The sequence below is a fragment of the Pollicipes pollicipes genome, unplaced genomic scaffold (genome assembly GCF_011947565.3).
Source record: "Pollicipes pollicipes isolate AB1234 unplaced genomic scaffold, Ppol_2.1 Scaffold_2555;HRSCAF=2994_pilon_pilon_pilon, whole genome shotgun sequence".
NCBI classification, from domain to species: Eukaryota; Metazoa; Arthropoda; class Thecostraca; order Pollicipedomorpha; family Pollicipedidae; genus Pollicipes; species Pollicipes pollicipes.
The window spans coordinates 43581677-43602865 of NW_023596136.1; the positions used below are offsets into that span (position 1 = coordinate 43581677).

General features: G+C 49.2%; 1 protein-coding gene across 1 annotated transcript; it reads right to left on the minus strand.

Moving 5' to 3' along the window:
* Positions 1-653: 653 nt before the first annotated feature.
* LOC119101621 (multidrug resistance-associated protein 5) lies at positions 654-21033 on the minus strand (the record flags this gene model as incomplete). The annotated part of the gene is given in 14 exon segments (XM_037225016.1): positions 654-671; positions 2250-2370; positions 4884-5107; positions 6101-6275; positions 6324-6384; positions 9211-9337; positions 10898-11036; positions 11388-11512; positions 11862-12002; positions 15391-15494; positions 16574-16729; positions 18059-18209; positions 18860-19039; positions 20904-21033. Coding segments are annotated over 14 exon segments (1852 nt in total), but the record flags the coding sequence as incomplete, so codon positions are not given.
* Between the last annotated feature and the right edge of the window lie 156 nt (positions 21034-21189).

Below are 21189 nucleotides of genomic sequence, written 5' to 3' on the forward strand. Positions count from 1 at the left end.
TCTGATGTGAACTTCCCGCCTGCTGTTCCTGTTTCTGAAAATAAAATAGAAGACCAGGGTACCACCATTCTCACAATAGCACCTGCCGACAGATAGCCGATAAACTACCGTTAATACGGCCGGCCATGGTCAGCACCCTGATGACTCTTCGTCATAGCTCTCCTTCGCCGACGCATTCATCAAGTGCCCCAGCCTCCGTTACCACCAGCCTAGTCTCAGCCAGCGGCCTTTGCCGACACCTTCCCCGCAAGCCGCGTGTATTCTGCTATTTTCCGTGACGTAGCCTTCATCCGCTATTAATATCCCAGCACGCTTCGCACCTCCTGATACGATGCCCGCCACGGACCGTACTCTGACCATGCTCTGACCATGCTCTGACCCCGTCGTCATCGCTTCCGAAAAGTCTACACCCTCCGGCGGCGCACTGTTCACGGTGTGTTTACCACCGTTGACATGCACACCACGTCGCATGTTGACATCGCAGTGCATACCATCGGCGCCTGCTGGTTCCTGGGCCTGTTCGGCCGGCTTTCTGCTGCTGCTGACTGGCGGCGTCGCAGCTGACCAGCTGGCAGTAGTCGCCCTCCAGCTCCATCAGCTGCTGGTGCGAGCCCCGCTCCGCTAGCCGGCCGTCCTTCATGAACAGCACCTCGTCACAACCGCGACAGGTACTGGAACAAGACACGGCAGGGACCAATGTGAGGGGACGCAATCCCGCAGATGCACACGCCCCATCGGGGTCAGGACGCTGTCTGGACCCCATCACTGTTTGACAATGATGCCAGAAGTGTTGATCATGCTAACATGACATATGGTGAACAGTTACATGGCGATGAACACGCTCCCCCGTTACGCTAAATGTTCCACGTGCTGCAAAATGTTCCGCTTAGGTCGGTGAACATAGCTGGAGTAGGCTGTATCCTCCAGAAGCGGCCGTGTGCCAAATCCATTTAAATACGACACGCTGACAACGTTTCATGACCAAGCTTTCCCGCTCATAAGCCTGTGTACGTGCAAAACGACTGGTGTACCACGCCATAGGCCTCCGGCACGATTGTACTGTTGAGCGCGAAAGTGGTGATGGTTCATATAATCACATGACGAGGTGATTTTTCTGCAAGAAGTGGACTAAGGCTATACTTAGTTAAAAGATCGACATTTTGATATCATACCATGGATGCGGGGGCCTTATCTGCAGCACCACAAACGTTTGAAACCCGCTCTGCAGAACTTTAAATTGCGACTCGGTCTCCAGTCCGGTAATCCTACCTCCAGTGATGTAACCACAGGATGCCTAAGGGGCGTTACGCAACCCAGTAAATGTTGAAGGCGCAGCGATGTGAGATTTTGGTTTCCTGTGCTCAGTTTTAGCATTGCAACTACCTTTGTATTGTTTATCTCGTTTTTATCTATTTTGAGCATTTTCGCACCATAAGCTGCGATTTCGTGAATTACGGCACACCTGTTGTCATCGCTGTTGCGAGCCATTATTTGATTTACCGCCACGTGCCATCAGCCTACAAAGTTCGCCGATCGGACTACAATGTTTTAAATCGTGATTTGTTTTCAAATGCAGCGTTTAAGGGGAGTATCCCACATTTACAAGGGGGTTTAATCTGAAATAACTTGAATTAGCTTGACTAAAAATAACAGTGAAATGCTTTGAACACAGACCCATTCACGCTAAATTTTTGACGTCGTCTGCAAATAAAGGCTGCGTGGTGTAGCAGGCGTGGGGATGGTCTAAGAAAGGCAGAATTAGAGAAACTGTGTAACAACAGTGGGATGAAATGGCGCATTTTTAACGAAATGGCGAGGTCCTAATGGAGCTAAAGAGAGAGTTTCAGTCTGCTCACTGCAACCGCTTACTCTACCCACTCACATCCGCACAGGCTTCACCTGAACCAGTTGTAAAACGATCCAGTTACTTTTCATGGGACACATTCTCCGGCACTCTTCACTTCTCCCACGCCCGCACTTTTAGCGACGCACATCCACCAACGACCTAACATGCAGCAGGTGCGACCCCGCCCCTCCCCCCCCCTCCCCACATGCACCGCGTGCGCACCATCCCGCCTGCATCCCCTACCATATCGTCCCACATGGACCCTGTGTGACGTCATCCCGCACGCTCTCTGCGCCTCGCTCCCTCACCTGCACCCCGCGGGACATCATCCCGTCCGGGTCTCACCTGCACCCCATGTGACACGAGCACGACGGTCTTGTCGCGGAGCGCTCCGCGAACGCACTGGTGGAAAATGTGCTGGCCCGACGGAGCTGTCGACGGCACTGAGCGGGTCGTCCATCAGGTAGATGTCGGCGTCGGCGTACACGGCGCGCGCCAGGTTCACTCGCTGCTTCTGACCGCCACTGCCGGGCGGCGCGCCAAGTCACATCAGGCTGGCCTCCAGGGCCGCGCGGGTCAAGTCAGGCTGGCCTTCAGGGCCGCACACGTCCGTCAGGCTGGCCTTCAGGCCGCGCAGTCACGTCAGGCTGACCTCCAGGCCTCTACTAGGATGCTGGACTGTGGTTGTAATTATGGTCGTGGCAGCAAATCTGAGGCGCGGACGGGCCTTGGAGGTACAAGTTTCCATATGTGACAATGTAACGAATAGCAGGGAGTAACACCAGAGAGAGAGAGAGAGAGAGAGAGAGAGAGAGAGGAGAGAGAGAGAGGAGAGAGAGAGAGGAGAGAGAGGATGAGAGTAGAGAGAGAGTGAGAGAATCTGAGGCGATCGAGGTACATCTCTTTCGGTGAGTCCTCAGGAGGGCACGATCGATGATAGCAGAGCGTTGTAGCCTCGCTCGATACTCTAGAGCTTGGCTAGCTAGTAGGCTCGGTCTCTCTCGTAATCGAGAGAGAGAGAGAGATAGGGATAGCTCTTGTGCCTTCCCCGGATGTATGCCTCGCTATACACGGCAGAAAAACAACTAACTTTACCCTCGGCGCACGGAAACTTGGCAGGGGCAGGCCAACCACCAAGTGGCGGAGTGGAAGGCCTAACACGAGAAGCAACATCACTACCCACGCCCCCCTCCCCCCTCTCCTTCCACATGACTGTGCACCGGAAGGGCACCATCGTGTTCGGCACGTCGACCATGGGCAACACGGAGCGGGTCGACTACCCAGAAATCAGAATAGCGGCTGTTGAGAATGCGGTTGTATCTGTGCCTGCGACAGACAGCATCTACATCGCCCACGGCTCCTCCACCCCACCCACCCCCCCCCCCCCCTCCCCTCCCCCAGAAGAAATTAATACCGCTGGATTTTCCATGGACTCCTTCTCTCTCGTAGCCCGCCTCAGAAGGGTTGCAGGAGCAGAGGCTGGGAAACTATCTCGAAGGCATGGTCATCCCTGGCCAGCCTGAGTTTGCATCACAAAAACGTCCAAGTCGTCTGGGCTCCGGCCATGCAGAACTCGGAAGGCAACGAGAAGGCGGGAAAAGCGGCCATGACGGCTGCCGGCTAACCCAAGAAAACTGGGCATCCACCTCCAGTCGGCTAAAGCGGGTCTCCGAAGTGCATGCCTGAAGAAATACCTGGGCACCTACTCCACGAATATGTCCACAGGAGAGTGTCTAATTTCGAAAGCCTGAAGTAGGAGGAAGATTGGTCCCGACGCGAACGAGTGATACTGTATCAGCGCCGCACCTCTCCATGCCTGCCGGTCCGTCCTACGCCGCATCGCTGGAACTGCCTGGGGGACGACGGCTTGTGCCCGGAGTGTGGGGTGCTTGAGGACACTGAGCGCACCATCTGTTACTCCTAACTCTACCAGACAGCTGATTCGGTCCTCGTTGACCATACTCTAACGCTGGTAGTGATGCGGGACGACCCAGACGCCGTGGTTCACTGCCTACTGCGGACTGGCCTCCAGCAGGGGTCTGATGTTCGGCCTGCTAAATTCTTCAGACAGCAAAGGAAGGGAAAGTAAAAAGCCTCGCATTGGCCACATCCTGACTTCCTGTCACAACGATCGTGCGCTCGATGATGAATGACCAATCAATAAGGTGTGATCTTATTCGTACACTGGAACATTCTTGCACAGATACCCTCGGTGCCAGCTCCGGTAAGCATGTCGAATGCAGACGAATGCTTGCTGGGTCAAAACAGCGCGCACACGAGAAGGCTGAACGCAGGTTGAAGCACTAACAGCACGTCAATAAATGGTAGGAGCAGGGCGGCAAAAAGATAACGACAGGAACTCTTCCATTCTGCGGTGGGTCAACGTCAGCCCAAGCGTTGTGCCTGGCTGCGTTCCGCGTGGCCCAAGGAGGACGTCTCGCTTGACCTTAGTTTGATATCGGAATGGCTACCAGATCTTGACGACTGCTTAACACGACATTATCATGGGGGTGACCTGTGGTAGATTGAGACTTGGTATACTGCATGTACTACCTGTCCCATCTTGGTGTGCCATAGGATAACCTGATCCGCGAACAGCAACATACCAGACCCAAAGTTTGCTAGCGTTGAGAACGACGCCAACGTGAATTATGTTGACATGAGATTATCTTGACTTGAAGGTTATCTGATAATCACATCAGGTTCACTTGCCAGAGGTTGACGTCCAACCGGTGGGATCAACGCACTAGGCTGACACTCAACGTTCTTAGATTGTCACTACGCCTTACGCGAAGTTGACGCCACCTTACGTTAGGTTGACCAAACCTCACACAAGGCTGACACCATGAGGTAAAGTTGACCAGACGTCACCGAAGGCTGACCCGACAAACTGAAGCTCTCCTGTCCTGAGATTGATTGACACGGACTTTGCGTAGAATTGCCTGGCGGTTGTCCGACCGGCGGTTGACAAACAGACCCGACTCAGGCCGGACTCTGGCCCCTGACCTGCCACTGACCTCAGCCGCAGCCGACTCACCTGAGGTTGACGCCGCGATCTCCGATCTCGGACAGGTCGCCGTGCTCCATGAGTGCCAGGTCTGGCCTCAGCGCGCAGACGGTCAGCGTGCGCTGGTACAGATCGGGCAGCATCGGCCGGCCAAACAGAATGTTGTCGCGCAGTGTGCCGCTGAAGATCCAGGCGCGCTGCGGCACCACGGCCATGGTGCCGGCCCGTCGCACGTCGCCGCACAGTACCCGGAGCTGTGGCCACGGCACGGTCGTCAGCGGGTCGCGTGGCAGATCTCTGACTCTTGTTTGATAGTTGGGGCTAGTCGTTACCCCAAATGTGTCATAGCATTTTGCGAACCATGTTAATATCAACCTTGTATGTCTAAAACGTCGACGTATCCGAGACGGCAGCTTATTCGCCAGTTTTACTCGACCAACCACTTTTACCAACGCCTGCAGAACACTACAGCTTCCATTCGTACACAAAAAAAAACACCAGCGGTAGTCCAGTCTTTCAGCAAACCTTAGACGAGGTCAGACCCATGTGATATGCAGGCGAACTGAAATTTTCTAATGATTTACTAATCACGGACGAATATACCATCGCGCGACAACCGTGACTACCTGTTTGAGGCCATCAGAAAGATGGAGGTCGCCTTTCCATATTGGGAGCTGGCGAATAAGACGATGCATTGCTACACACACACAATTGCATTTTCAGTGCAAGTTTTAAACCACCTTAGCGACAACAGTACGGCGATGAAACCAAAAAGTCATTGCTGCAATGTCTGGTATACCATTTGGCTTAGTTTAATAGCCTGCTTTCCAGGGATGTCAGTATATCTTAGAAATTTTTGGTTTAGCGCGTTGATGACAGAATTTCCTGACTAGCTGGCAACAGGTCGTAGCGTATGGTGCATCGCAGTCGAGCAGAGAAGACCCTGTTCAATACATTTAGGGAGGTGGGCATGTAGTAGCCAGTGACCGGCCACTGTTTGCCGCCACACAACAACTGCAACAGCCGCAACATTCCCACGACTGCAAGCAGCATGAGGAAGAGGGAATGCATCAAGCAAACTTCGCTTACTTATTGATAGGTAACCATAAGCGAGTACATTTTTCTCACACAGCACATTTTTCTCGCACATTTTTCTCGCAAGTGGTTTGTAGGCACGTCGCGACGAGATGCCTTCCAGCCCCACCCCCCCCCCCCCCCCCCCTCCCTCCCGCCGCCGCTGCGCCCACCTGGCCAGTCATGGCGACCAGCAGTGAAGTTTTGCCGCTGCCGACCGAGCCGGCCACCCCCAGCAGGCGGCCGGCCGGCACGCTCAGGTTGACGCCGGTCAGCACCACGTCCGTCTGCGTGGCCGCGTCGGCGTCGAGGCTGAGCTCGGCGCTAGCTGGCCGGCGGCGCCGCTCGCTGAAGGCGCGCAGCCGGCTCAGCAGCGGCGCCTGAGGCGCGGTCGGCAGCCGCGGCGACGAGATCAGCCGTGGCAGCGACTTGGCGGAGCGAGACCGCTCCTCACGCTCTGAGACAGCCGCGGCGCGGGTGCATGGCGACGGGTGAATACACACCGGAGTGCGAGAAGTTTGGCGATTAACGTCCATGTTAGGGTCGACAGATGCATTTGGTGGGATCTTCTGACGCGTACATCATACAGTATGCATAACGTAGCGATTATAAAAGTACAGCATCTGTGACTACATAAAGGTTTTTGCGCAGCTTTCGTGTTCTAAATACACCATAATCTTGATATTTGGTGACTTTTCTCAGCTTTGCATTGAGGGTGCAACGCTGTTGGTTGTACTCCTATACATGCACTAGTGTATGTTTTGTCATATTCTACAAAACTTCAGTCGGTACGCTTCCGATACTTCCAGAAAAATGTTTTGTTTTAGCAAAAGACACATCCCAGTGCATGATTGTAAGCATTTTAGCACCGACAGTGGGTATGAAGATGGATTTGTTGATGTCATTCCCGATGCCCAGAGCGTTGGTGGAACCCTTAAAAATAAGAATAGGCTTTGCCAGGAAGTTGGACATAGACTATGCGTACTTTCAAGCTGGATATTAGCTTCACACTTCACGCGTTCAATTCAGCTGTGAGCATTTGTTTAAAGGAGGACACCAACGCAATGATGCATCTGGCATTGACATAGCACAATTTTGCATGCTTCTGAATACCTTAACACGCACCCGGATAGCCGGCTGAATATCCTTTGCTTGGGTAGAGGGTCAATTTGACCCCGCTGGGATCTCAGAAACTAAGGGAGCTAGATACACAAGATTCACTCGGTGTATTGGCCTGCGTATGAACTCACTTGTGTTAAAATTGGAGATTCCTAAGTCATGACTTTCGGGTCAAATTGGATAAAATAAGGTCGAACGCAAGATTTGTATCCAAAGTGTCACCAGAACCTAGATACCAGTCTTAAGCAAAAGGTCACCGGTGCTCATTGAGGGTCAGTGACCTTGTTTGGCCTTTCAAAGGTCATCGTTTCCAAAATTATAGACCGCTTTTGGTTTTGCATTTTAATAAGCGTCAAAGATTACGCTATATGGTATGCTCCTCAAAACAAAATGTTGACCTGGGCCAGTTTAGGTGAATGACCTATTCTGGCATTTAAGAAGTCCATAGGATATGCATAATACGGTTTCCCTTATCAATAAATTTGAAATAAGCACCAGCAGCTACCCTATGCAGCAAGCTCTATATTGAAACAACAGGTTGGCTTTCAGCTTGGTCTGGCCTTCATATCTGACTAGATCGATGGAGTTTGTTCATTCAGATGTTGTGTTGCCTAAGTATGGATCTCAACGGTGTATGCCCACATCTAACGCTACGTTGTTGCATAAGATTGAAAGATTCCCTAGAAGCATTCTTTGCTGAATCCATAGCTTGACTTTCGCTTGCCGTAGGCCAGCGACCTTACAAGGTAAGACCAAATTTGTTTACATTAAACAATCCGCCACTCAAACCTGGAGGGCGGGGGTGAATTGACCCCTACCCAAGAGTGCGTTAAGATGTTCAAAGTGCCTTTCAAAATTTACGAAAACGAACCTCTCCAATTGGACAAGACTATGGTAATACTCACGGTCAGTAATTTTGGTAAATGATTGGGAAGCAAGCTCAGGCTTTTGTCACGGAGTGGGGACCATTGGAGCCAAACTAATCTCCCTCAAATGTCTTTCTCAGATAATCGGGCCTCTTCATTTTGCATGCTAAGCAATTTCATTTTTAATTATGTGTCTTTGACTAGATCGTCCTTTACCTGAGGAGCTTACAAGTCACCACCAGCAAACCATGACCAGATCAGTGGGTAATATCTACTTCAATCAAGTTGTGTGACATTTTATCAGCTTGTAGAAACCAAACCAACATAAACACTCGCGCGGTTCACCACTTAAATGCGACGCGCTTAGCTAGGGGTCGATATGACCCCCGGAGATCCTAAAAACTAGCACAGCTAGAGACATCAAATTCACGGGTGGGCATGCCTCTACGTGAATTGACTTGCGCCAAATCACTTGATCTGGGTGTGACCTTCATGCCTGCCCCAAGGCAAATGGAGTTAGCGATAATCCCAAATCCGATCGGCTAAGTGTCTAAGAAACAATTTAAGAGACGTACGGCTTCGTCTAACACTCCGTTGTCACATTAGATTGAGTGATTCGCCAGGAATTTTATTCGCTAAAGGACATAGCCTGGCTTTGACCTGCCATAGGTTAACAGCCTTGCAAGGTACTTATTATTTTCTATGATAAAAGGTTCGCTATTGAATTGTCTGCAGCTCTGCGATGCTTAGTCTCCTATATCCAAGCGAAAAACCGGCCGGATATTGTTCTGGAAAACCTATTCCGGGATCGAATTGCCCCTCCGAAAGGGAGCACGTGATATGGCCTTATCGGCTCAAAAACAAATTGGCGTGCGGGACGGGAGGGGATATCCCTCATAGTTACACAGGTCAACTCCCACGATCATGTACATCACTGTCGCAAATCATCTCTCTTTCAAGGTCTCTTGTCTAAACCGAGATAAAATGCATGGATTCGTGAGTGCTCAGAAGGCAGGTGACTTGAATAGAAATTCTTTGATCCCATATAAATGCGTCTCTGACAAATATCTGAACTTCCAGGAAGGTATGGAGGGTGGGGATGGGGAGAACATCTGGCAGAATTACAGACACCTCTTGAAAATGAAAATGAAATTAAAATGAAATAAAAAAATACGGACACCTCCTGGAAAGCGAGTTAAGCTGTTCGGTGAACCCTTGACATAGATGCAAATGTGAAGACTTGTCCACAAAATCAATGCTTATCAGGGGCTAAATTCGGGACCATAAGACAGGCTCACTTTTTTCGCTCTTGCCCTTCTTGCTGACGGGTCTCTCCCAAGCAAATGTGGCGTTGACGATTTCAATGGCACTGCCCGAGTCGCAGTGAGTCAGGTTCACCTCGATGTCCTTCATCAAGAGCAGGCGCTGCAGGCAAGGTCCCAATCATCATCGACAGCGACACCTTGTGCTTCCTAAGCAGACACATGAAACTACTCGAGACATGCCACCACCATTTTTTTAACTTGAATTTTGAGCACTGTAGTTTTTTTTCGTGGAATGTACGTTTGCCACGATGCCCCATTTAAAACGCCATTTTCACTTCAATCTGTCTACAGGCGAAACATAGAGAGGCCTGAGAAAAATGCTAAAGGTAGAAATAGCCGTAGGATGTGGATGGGCCATGTACATATATATATATATATATATATATATATATATATCATACATATATTTATATAATATACTATATTCATGTATGCTTCATATAGGTTACATTAATATATATATATATATATATATATATATATGACCCCCTGGCCCTTGCCGCGATCAGGTTTTCTTTCATGCATTGCTGGTTGCACGTTCCAGCAAATTTCGTGTTTACGGCTTTCTTTGTAGCTTGTTCAAGACTTCGTATGGCGCCTTTGCCGCTTTCCTTGAGTCCATTTAGGGTGCTCCAGTGTGCTGTTCGGGACTGTGAAACCCGCAAAGAAAACTACATCGGTCTGACTACAACTTTGAGCTGAAGTTAATCACAAATAAGATGCGAATCAACGCGAGATGGTTAGAAGCGGTGCAAAACCGACCCTAACGGCGCCTTGTACTTGCGGAGGGGCACCGAAACACATGCGCATTCACTACACCCATTCAACAGGAATGTCTTAGCCATGGACACTATCATGCTTGCTCATACCACAGGCCATGGACGCCTTACCATACTTGAAGCATCATACATCAGGGGCAAGGCAATCATCATCAACATATAAAACATCTTACGTACTTGCCACTCCACAACATGCGACTGATAGAAAACCCCTCCCCCGTCCCGTTATGCAATCCTAGAAGACCAGTAGTCTTTTAACCCGACATGATGAAATGTAAAGCTGCGAACCATACAGAGGTGTGTCTGGAAGTAGAGCATGCAGCATGCAAATGTTTTTATTTGAAATGCCACAAGCATGCATTTTGTACAAAAAACATTATACCGAAATTTGTATGTGTGCTACGCTTGTGATTGCATGTTTAAAGCATAATAATTATCTCGAAAATGATCGCAGGACTGATTGGAACGCTGAAAAAATAGATGAGCTCTGGTAACATTCTGTATCGGCACACCTAACACGACAAACGCACCATACGAGACATTGATCACTCCACTAAAACGGTCACAAACGCGGAATTTGCTGTGGTCTACAGTAAAAAATATATAGATTATCCCTCACTCATGTTTGACCCAAAATTCCGATTTATCTCCCACTTTCAGAGATGTAGTTACATTCATGGAAAGATAACCCATTTTCTGGGAGCATCTGAGCTATTCATTTTGCGAGATTGATGACGATCCTTGAAAAAGTCGTCAGACATGCGTTGGATAATTTTGGTCTGCAAAAAGGGCTCTTTGTTTTCGTTGCGATGTTAGGTTTGCCGACACCCTTATCTTAAATGCAGCTGCGAAGTTAATAGCTTGCTCAAAAATTCATGTACCTGGATTCGTCTCAGGCACACATGTGTCTCAGTGATCATTTTGATTCCGTATGGCAGCGTGCCAACTGCCATCTGCAGGGCGTTGAAGACGGAGAACATGGTGAACGCCTCGGCAGCCCGCAGCTCGTTTCCACTGGCGCTGGAGCACATGCAAGAAACGCGTACCAGAAGTCGTCAGAAGAAACGCGTGCCTTTACACAGCTGACAACCATATCCTCACATGCTTTTTGCGCTTGCCATTTTAAAGATTAAAAGATAGTATCGTCAACGTTTAACCACAGTGGTAAACGAATTGTCCGTAAGACAAAGAAAGCTCTTGCGTATTGTTAATAACAATAATGAACGGTCCAGCTGGGCGATTGAGCACAACGCAACGACATTCCTTCTACATTCCCAAATCCCCTTTTGTTCGTCCGTTATTTATCCAATTCCCTGGTTGCCCGCACAGGTTTCACCGCATTCGGCCCTGTTCCTGGTCATTATGTCTTACATGTAGCCGATGACGGACACGGCGGTGGCCAGGATTGGGATTATCGGCGCCGAGAAGTTAGACATGGACTGCAGGAACGTGACCTCCTTGATGACACTCATCTCCTCCTTTCTAATATCCTCGATCTGTGACGCACAGCGAATCGCATTAGAAACACGTTTAACTGTCATTTCAAAAGGCATCACAGACACAAATGTGTCTTGCACTCATGACGCCTAACTTATTGACTTCTATGAGCCACTGTTTTTGCTGTCGCATTCAATATACCGTAAAACACATCTGGTCGCTTTTTATGTAGCAAGTATGGTGAATTGCTGCACTTTTGACAACGAAATATTATTTTCTGCTTCGTAAAATGTTATGATATCATGAACTACAAAGACGTTGCACGCTAGCGGGCAGCGGAAAAATGGTTAGCCTACTATCAGTACAGTGACAAACGCTGCAGACCACTTTCGAACAGTGCACACTCACCTTCTTTTTAAAGCTCTCCTCCCAGGCATACATTTTAATGAGCCTGATAGCGGCTAGGATCTCCGACATGAAGGTAACCCGTCGGTCAGTGATGGTCACAACTGCTACTCGGCGAACACTCATCATCCCTCCAAAACTGCCCTGGAAAAGATGATCTGAAGGTGAGCTGCCAACCAGCCACGGTCACCATAGACAGACAACCTGCAATAATCAATAAAATTGCGCCCTAACACGCGCCCGGGTGGTCAGCTAGATATCCTTTGCTCGGGTGGGGGGTCAGTTTGATCCCCTGAGATCTCGGGAACTAAGAAATCTAGATACAGCAAATTCACCGAGAATGTTGCCCTGTACGTGGCCTCACTTAGGTCAAAGTTTAACATTCCTAGGTCATGATGTTCAGCTCAAATAAGGTAAAACAAGGTCAAATTCCAGGCTGGTCTCCAAGTGCACCCAACGCCTAGATAAATGTTTGTAAGCACAAGTTCATAAGCTCATGTAATATCAGTGAGCTTGTTTTACCTTTTGAAGGTCATGGTGGCCAAAACCATAGAAGACTGCTTTGAGTTTTGCATTTGAATAAGCGACAAGAAACTAGGCAGCATCTTCCTAAAAACAAAATGTAGACCTGGGTTATCTTAGGTCAATGACCTATTCTGACCACTAACAAGTGAGTGGAAGATGTATAATGCGGTTCCTGTTATTAATAAATCAAAATAAGCACCAGAAACTATCTCATACAGCAAGCCCTATAGTATTAAAACAGGTTGGTTTTGACCTTGGTCTGACCTTCATACCTGACCTTAGGTCAGCGTTATTTGCTCACTCAATATTTGTGTTGCCTAAGAAAGCATCTAAAGACTTATGGTCTCGTCAAAGGCTGCGTTGTTGCATCAGATTGAACGATTCCTTAGAAATTGCCTTCGCTGAAACGATGGCCTGACTTTGACCTGCCATAGGTCAGCGACCTTATAAGACACATCCAATTTTTATATCAAACGGTCCGCTATTGCATTTGGTACAGCTATAGAAAATTGGACTCGGCTACGCCGCGCTGTTCGGAAACCATTTTGGAAAAACCTTTGGGGGGTCAGTTTGACCTCTGGACCGGAGCGCGTGTTATAGATTGGTCATTTGTGTCTTCTTTATTCTCTGCTTTATTCTGATTAAATTTGAACTAGCCATATTTCGGACAGGCTCCCCGATGGTACTATCCCGTGTGGGGATGGGGACATACCTCTCCCCGCCCTGGCTGCTTGAGATATTTGGGACCGTCTGGGCCATCTGCAAGCAAAAACCTCCTTTCTCTCAGCAAGCTGCACAGTTCTATACACGTAAAAATTCTAACGGAAGACAAGTAGATATCAATAGATCATTTCGAGTTTTATCCATCATGGGCCGACGTTTCGTCGTGAGAAATTTATGGGCGCACTCAGAAAACGTCAAAACAGGCATACCATTTCATGTTTGCAAATCCGAAGAAATGGTGTTTTCATTTGAAATCGGAAAACAGTTATAGGCCCATAGGCGAATCCTGGGGGGGGGGGGACACGGGGCCGTGGCCCCTCCCAAAAACTCTGATAGCATGTTTGACCCCGCGAAACATTCTCAAAACTTCATAAAAGTTTCGTCTACTTACCGTCTGTTTTAACTTTGATGGTGCGGTATCAAACATTTCTTTCCGTTTCGGAAACAAACTTCAAGAAGAAAAGTTGGCAGCGATTTGAATATCAAAACAAAACGCAGGTTGACGCGGCTTAGTCATAGTCGCTGAGCGTTAGCATCCCACACCAGCCAGCTGGCGAAGAACGGTTGCCTCCCCCCCCCCCTCAAAACTCCAGGCTAGATCCGCCCCTGTATAGATCAACTTTTTGCTAGAAACAAAACCGGGGGACCTCTCAAGGTATTGAAAAGACGAGGCTAAGTGAGTAGAAGATGTCATCGACCACGATGCTGTTCTGCGCTATAAGTAAAGCATCACGGACATATGGTATGTATGGACGGGTGGCATAGCTGACCAATTTCTCAAACACAAGAAAGGGGCGCTTTGATTGAGGCGAGGCCCATTATCACGGTCGTCAGATGACGGCCCGCTCTTAGCGACCACTGTCTACACGTGCTGCTATCCCGCCCTATGTTGTAGTTTCTGGGCTCGAATCTCACCTCTGTTTAAAAGCATTGCGTGCTGCAAAAGAGTGCAGTGCAAAGTGAGCACAATGTAAGTCGCATTACACCCATTCTTGGTGGCGCCTCTTCGCAAAAAGGGTACATTTTCCTTCCTCTAGGTTTACAGATGTGAACATTTTCCTACGTGGTATGCTGATGGCATCATCGTGCTCGTATAGGTTTGAGCCACGAGTGTCGGACTGCATTCTTTTGTGAAGGTCCTGCCCCCCCCCCCCCCCCAATGTTGAGTTAGCCACCATGCTGGTTTGCCCCCCCCCCGAATATTTCGGACTGGAATATTAAAAAAACGTAGGAAAGAGTTGACGATTCTGCAAAGGTGATCTTCTTGGATCCTTCCTCACAGCGGCGTCGCCCTGGAGAGTGGAGGTGGATAACTTGAGGCCACAGCCTTACTATTACATCCTCAATGGAGGCGTAACTTAAGACATTGAAGTAAACCATTCATGATCTCACTTTTTTTTGCCTGTCAAAGGAAAGCCCAGACGATCTTCCCGGAATTAAACATGGTACTGACGCCGCTGATTCTTGGCTGCAAGATCTCATAAGTACACATAATTAGGTAGCAATGTGTTATTTTGGCGTGGCATCAATAGTGCAAATTATGACTCCAGTTTAGTTCCAAAAAAACATACAGAAAATGAAGATTTTGCCGGAACAGATTTTAATCTGGTTCCGTTGTGAGCATAGCTTAACACTAGCTTTATTCAACCACCACCCCGTTATTCTAATGCATCTCCAATAAATCCGTGTGCCTCAGTCCCTTACACGTAGCACGAGAGGATCTTGACCGTGCCATGCGGCTACACGACTGTTGGTTGACCTGTAACCAGGCTAATGCTAACAAGCCAACTGCTAAATGGCCCTCCTTGCCGAGCCATATATGAACACTTAATCTGGATGGCCGGCCTACCGCTACGCATTTCACCACGTTATGAATGTGGTCATTTTAACTGGAGCGTTCTGTTGAAGTTTGGCTTCTGCCACAATTGCTGTCTCTGTGCGACAATATATGTGCTTTTCGCGAGCATTTTACACATGTTTAAGTGGCGCTATAGTACTTATGTCAATGACGAAATCGCTATCTATCGCTCAGCGCTGGTTGTCTTGAAATCGTTTCATAAATGTAAGAACAACGACGAAACAGAAACGTCCTAGATTCTCAGGTTTTTATTTTCCTTTGGCCCTCTTCCCCGAAACATTGTTGACATTTTCTGGTAGTTCAATTACCACAACAACAACAAAAACATTCGAAATAAGGACCTAGGCTTTGCACTCCGACAGTAGCAAGCCACATTCGTCCAAAAGGGCTGCCTGACGGCGGCAGCGTATAGGCACGTATGCTCACCAGCACAAAGAACGACATGATGATGATGCTGAAGCCCAGCAGAGACCACGGCCCCACGTACACGAGATTCACGACGAAGCCGTACGCCGTCATGCAGATGGCCGCTGGAAAGGGGACGTGACAGATGGTGTGAATAAATATTTACAGACAGTTTCCCAACAATCTGCCAGTGGGTGCCCCCGATGGCTCAGTTTGTTAGAGCGTTTGCATTCCGATGTACCCACTCGTGGCAGGGTGGGTTCGAATATCTTTAGGCGCTCGCTGGTTCCCCTTGTCAGGTATGGCCTGCAGCTGTGGGCAGCGTCCGCGCGATAGGTCAGTTGACGTTCGAGAGCAGGCGGACTGCGCAGGGCACTGCGGCATGCCAAACTTTCCACAACTAATTCTGTCGTTGACTTGGAATCGCACGGTCAGATGGTAGGGGTTAGGGATCATACAACAAGCACTGACTACCCCGGGCTCTGAGCTCAGATATCCAGCCATTCTAAAGTGTTCGGACAAGTGCAAAAATGAAATCAGACTGTGCTGACCTATGCACAGGAATACAAACATTTGGTTACAAGGGTGTGAACATTCTGGTGACCTCTAATGCTAAATACAGGTTTTGTCAACCCTCCATGATTTAAACGTGTTGCACAAGGTCAGAATCAAAATAAATTCTGAATGCAGCCTTCCGAGTGTACGGTTGGTCGGGTAAAAGAAGAGCGTCCAGCCTCTGCGCATGCGCCTCATGAGTCAGCTTGCCTTCGCTTCGAAACATGTCACACAACAAAATAACTCCCCCAGTTGGACGACTTCCCAGATGCAGTGTACCCTGTCGCGCAAGCCTGTCAAAGACTTTTCCCATGCGTAGCGAACCGGGACATTCGGATGTCATATTGGGCATCTAAAACTGCAGTTGCCTGAATGCATGTCTAAATTAGAGTTTCTTACGATATGGGCGACCAAATTTGACGAACCACACCCATCAATGGTTTCACAATTTACAAAGCACCAAATGCAAAGCACAGCGTTAAACAATTCCTCTACAAAAAACAATTACTTGTTAACAAAACTGTAGAAACTACTATGTGTCACCACTGCTGCTGAGACGGCACACAAGACTGAAGGAGGGGGGAGGGGGAGTTCCCCACCGGGTGGTGAAGGCCTGCCTCCAGCAATGCCCCAGCACTGCAGCGCTTACAGACGACGAATGCGGCGATGCGCAGCGCCTCCGACAACCTGTCCATGTCATTGATGCAGATGTTGACCACCTTGCCCAGCATCTGGTCGGAGGCCGCGCTGAGGCGGAGCAGTTTCTGGTACACCAGCATCTGGAGTGCGCCAGTGGCACGCGCACCTGGCCACAGCGGGTTCAGTCAACGTCTCGTTGTCGGCAATCAGGAGGCATAGCGGCGACAACTCGCTAGGAACACCATTAGCTTAATAAAAATGCGCTAGTCGAGCTTGCCGAGGAGACGAAAATCTGGGTCAGGATCTAAATATGCAGACCTAAATCCGTCCTTTCTGTTCTCATACATCGCTCGTTGATTTTCGGGTGGGGGTCACATTGACCCTCCAAAGATTTTTCCGGAATCGTTTCCGAACGTAGCCGCGCCAAATTTGGCATAACTGTAGGCAATTTGATAACAAATCGTCTGTCATCTAAAATTTAGGTGTACCTTATAAGGTCGCTGACCTATGGCAGGTCAAAGTCAGCCCATGGTTTCAGCGAAGGCAGTTGCTAGGGGACAGTTCAGTCTGATCCAACAACGGAGTGTAAGACGAAGTCAGGCATTTCTGAGATACTTTCTTAGGCAACACAACTGAATGAACAAATTACAATGAATTAAGGTCAGATATGAAGGTCAGACCAAGGTAAAAATCTACCTGTTTTATGACTCCTGGTTTGCTGTTTGGGGTAGTTTCTGGTGCTTATTTCTAATTCATCGATAACAGGAACCGCATTTTACACCTTGCACAGACTTCTTAAGGGCCAAAATAGGCCAATGACCTAGAATGACCCGGCTCAACATTTTGTTTTTATGAGCATACTGCCTAGCGCAATTTATGTCGCTTATGCAAATGCAAAACTCACAGCGGTCTTGTAAGATTTTGGTCACCATGACCTTCCAAAGGTCAAACGGGGTAAATGACATTACATGGGCCTAAAATTTTTTACTTAGAATAGTTAGCCAGGCTCCAGGGGCTCTTTGAAAAGAACATGAAATTTGACCTTGTTTGACCTTATTCGACCCGAAGGTCACGACCTAGGAGGCTCAAACTATGACCTAAGTGAGGTCACGTAAAGGCCAACTCATCCTGAGAATTTAGTGACCCTAAAAAAATATAAAATTCTATAAAATATTCTTTAAAAAATTGGTGAGTAGCCCTCTTAGTTTTTGAGATCTCAGTGGGGTCAAATTGACCCTCGCCCGAGCAAAGGGTATCCAACGGGCCACCCGGGCGCATGTTAACTCATGCGCTTTTACGTGTCGTACGGTGTGTAACTGTAGGAATGTAACTATGTCACTGTGAATGTAGGTACGTAACTATCAAGAACAGAATTCCGAGGACTCGCAGCCCGAGTCAGGGATGCCACTACAAAAACGCCACGAAGACAGTTGACAGCCTCATCCCTGCGCCGGCTTCTGCAATGCGCCCGCCGGCAGAGGGGCCCGCCACTCACCGGTGAAGACGGCGGTGACGCCGTAGGCGCCGGCCATAAAGTAGACGGAGGCGAAGCGGGCGACCACCATGGCCACCAGCAGGCCGACGGCGCGAGACACGGGCGCCGACTGGTCGTTCAGATAAATGATCATCTGACGCAACAGGATCGACTGCGGCGGCGAGGAGCGGACGTCAGCCGTTCCTCACGACCGCTGGTCGGTCAAGACCACCCACATGGCAGACCCCAACAGAAGCGGTCTGCGTGCTGCACGCAGTACGCGCAGTATGATTTGCACGCGAGGACAGCTGACCAGTGCAGCGCACGCATTACATACACTGTACCGGACCTCATTATGTGCGCAATCACCTCAGTGGAACTGCGCAGCATTGCCGCATACCTTGTGTTGCAAAGCGGTGAGCACGAGAAAGTAAGCGGAAACCAGAGCGACAGGCGATCACAGAACGTCACCTGAATTTACCTCGAAATCAGCAGCGGAATTAGATTACCGGTATTCTTCACAAGACGTCATATGGATAACGGTTCGAAACAGGACCTAGGATACGCGTGGGTCCGAGCAGCCGTTGACCCAATGAGCACTTACTCCTGGTTCCTAGCGAGCCCACACCCTACATCAAGCCTACATCCTATTGCTTTACATCCTGTCCCATATCCCTCACCTGTTGCTTAGTATTGTTGCTAGATGTATTCTTCCATTACTCTGCAGACCTGGAGCATGGACTATATGCGCAGTAATAACAAGAATGCGCATTCGCATCGACTAGTACACGCCTAGCAACAGTGCCGGTGGAGTGTACTCACCGGCCCAAGCAGTGCCAGGGAGTTGGAGATCAGCATCAGCAGGGTGGAAATGACGATGCGCGTGCGGAAGGCGCGCACCAGCGTCATCGTTAGCGAGGCGTTCTGCGCGCCTCTCAGTTCCAGCTCGCGCCGCCAAAGGCGTAACAGGCGCACGTAGTTGGTGTGACACGAGTCTTCTGTCTGTCAGCACAAGCGAGGGAGACGCGAAGATCACGTTAAGAAGGTTTGAAGGGATTTCGCGCGGTTATGAGCAGGGCTATCAGAAAGGCAGTTTAAGTATCGATGTGGGCCGACACAGTCGGTCGCGGCACACTAGAGGCCCGAGTCACTGAATCGGGCAGTCACTACATACTAGAGCCCCGAGTCACTGAGTCGGGCAGTCACAACACACTAAAGGCCCGAGTCACGAAGAGAGCAGTCACGACACACAGGAGGCCCAATTGACTGAGCCGGGCGGTCACTACATACTAGAGGCCCGAGTCACTGAATAGAGCAGTTACGACACATAAGAGGCCGAGTCACTGAACGGACGGTCACGAAACATTACAGCCCGAGTCACTGAATCGGGCAGTCATAAACACACTTGAAGCCCGAGTCACTGAATCGGGCAGTTACAACACAGTGGGGCCCGAGTCACTGAGTCGGGCAGTCGCGACATATTAGAGGCCCGAATCATTGAGTCAGGGGATCATGACGCACCGTAGATCTGAGTCACTGAGTCGGAAAGTTACGACACACTAGAGGCCCGAGTCACTGAGTCGGTCAGTCAGGACGCGCTGGAGGTCCGAGTCCCTGAGTCGGGCAGTCACGGCGCAGAGTAGACTGAAGGCCCGAGTCAATGGGTCTCCGGCACCTCTCGCTGCAAACAGGGCCCACAGCTGGAAATACAACTGAGCAAACTAAGCAAGGGACTATACAAATATATTACTGCATTCAATGGGGCGTGGTCAGGTGCTCACACCTAAATAAAGCGGAACAGCCAGTTCACAACAAAGCGTCCACATCAACATCCAGCTCTAGCAGTAATTTAGTTGTTTTTTTAAAGATGGGCAACCAATAAGAAATGCATACGGTATCCTGCAAGAAGAGGGTCAATAAGACTCAACCAATCACAGAGAGAATGAGAGAGAGAGAGAGAGAGAGAGAGAGAGAGAGAGAGAGAGAGAGAGAGAGAGAGAGAGAGAGAGAGAGAGAGAGAGAGAGAGCGGCATTTTCTTGCGGACCCAGAGCAGAGCTGACGCACGGAAACATTGCTTGACACTGAGATAAACTTTCCCAGGGAAGCATCAACTCACATCACTGATAGCAGCTCATAAATTATTCCCCTGCGAAATTTTTCACCTTCGCCCTACGACGGGGATGGCCCAAGACCCTATTTCTCAACATCTGGAAAACTAAACGTGTTTGAGCCACACAAATATGCACAATAGCAATCTCTTTTGACACGAAATACAACAGACCAGTCCGAACAATCTTGAATGTGATTTTCGCCGAGTCAGACTAGGTCAAGGAGTCCATTTTTCATTGTATTCTTTCGAAAGCGTAGCAAAAAGAGGACTGGTACCGACCACGGCCTTACATGCGGTTGGATCCCAAGCATACGATTATTTTAAGATTATTGAATAAGTTCTAGCAACGCGTTGAGCCGATTCGTACCTGATTACACGGAATACAATCTAACTGCAGACTTATGCAGGTGAAAGTTAATAAATTGGGCAAAATTATATCACTGGGCTTCGGATGACAACCCCTCACCTGATAAAGATTGACAACCAAAAATAGTTCTAAAAATTTGGCTTATTAAGCACTATATGATTCTCTGAGCTCTGTATTGCACTGTTTTGCAACTTTTTATGTTTGAGTACAGCATCCTGAAGTGGCCCCACTATCCGAGTGTCCGAGTTTCGCCTTAGCGTAACTGATATGTCAGATCAAAGGCCTCCGCAGTCTGCCTCAGCCGTAAGGCCCGGATGTCGCGAGCTGTAGCTCCCTCGCCTCACGCTGAATGTCCAGATGTCCCCGAGCCGCCGGCCGTCCGTCTCACCCTCAGTGTCCACAAATCCTCGGGCCGCAGCTTATTCCTGCAGGCCTTCCACATCAGCCCCGTCATCCAGGAGAGACTGAAGAGTGACAGGCATCCACGGGCCGGGCCTGGCATCACGTGACTCGGGTCCCTGCCAACCGAGACGGTCACATGATTCGAGACGGTTACACACCACCCCCTGCCAATGGATGTGATCACGTTATCCGATACCAACACAACGACCGTGAAACAACTGCCTCCGTAACGCGCTGTTTAGTCCTCTCTCTCTCTCTCTCCTCTCTCTCTC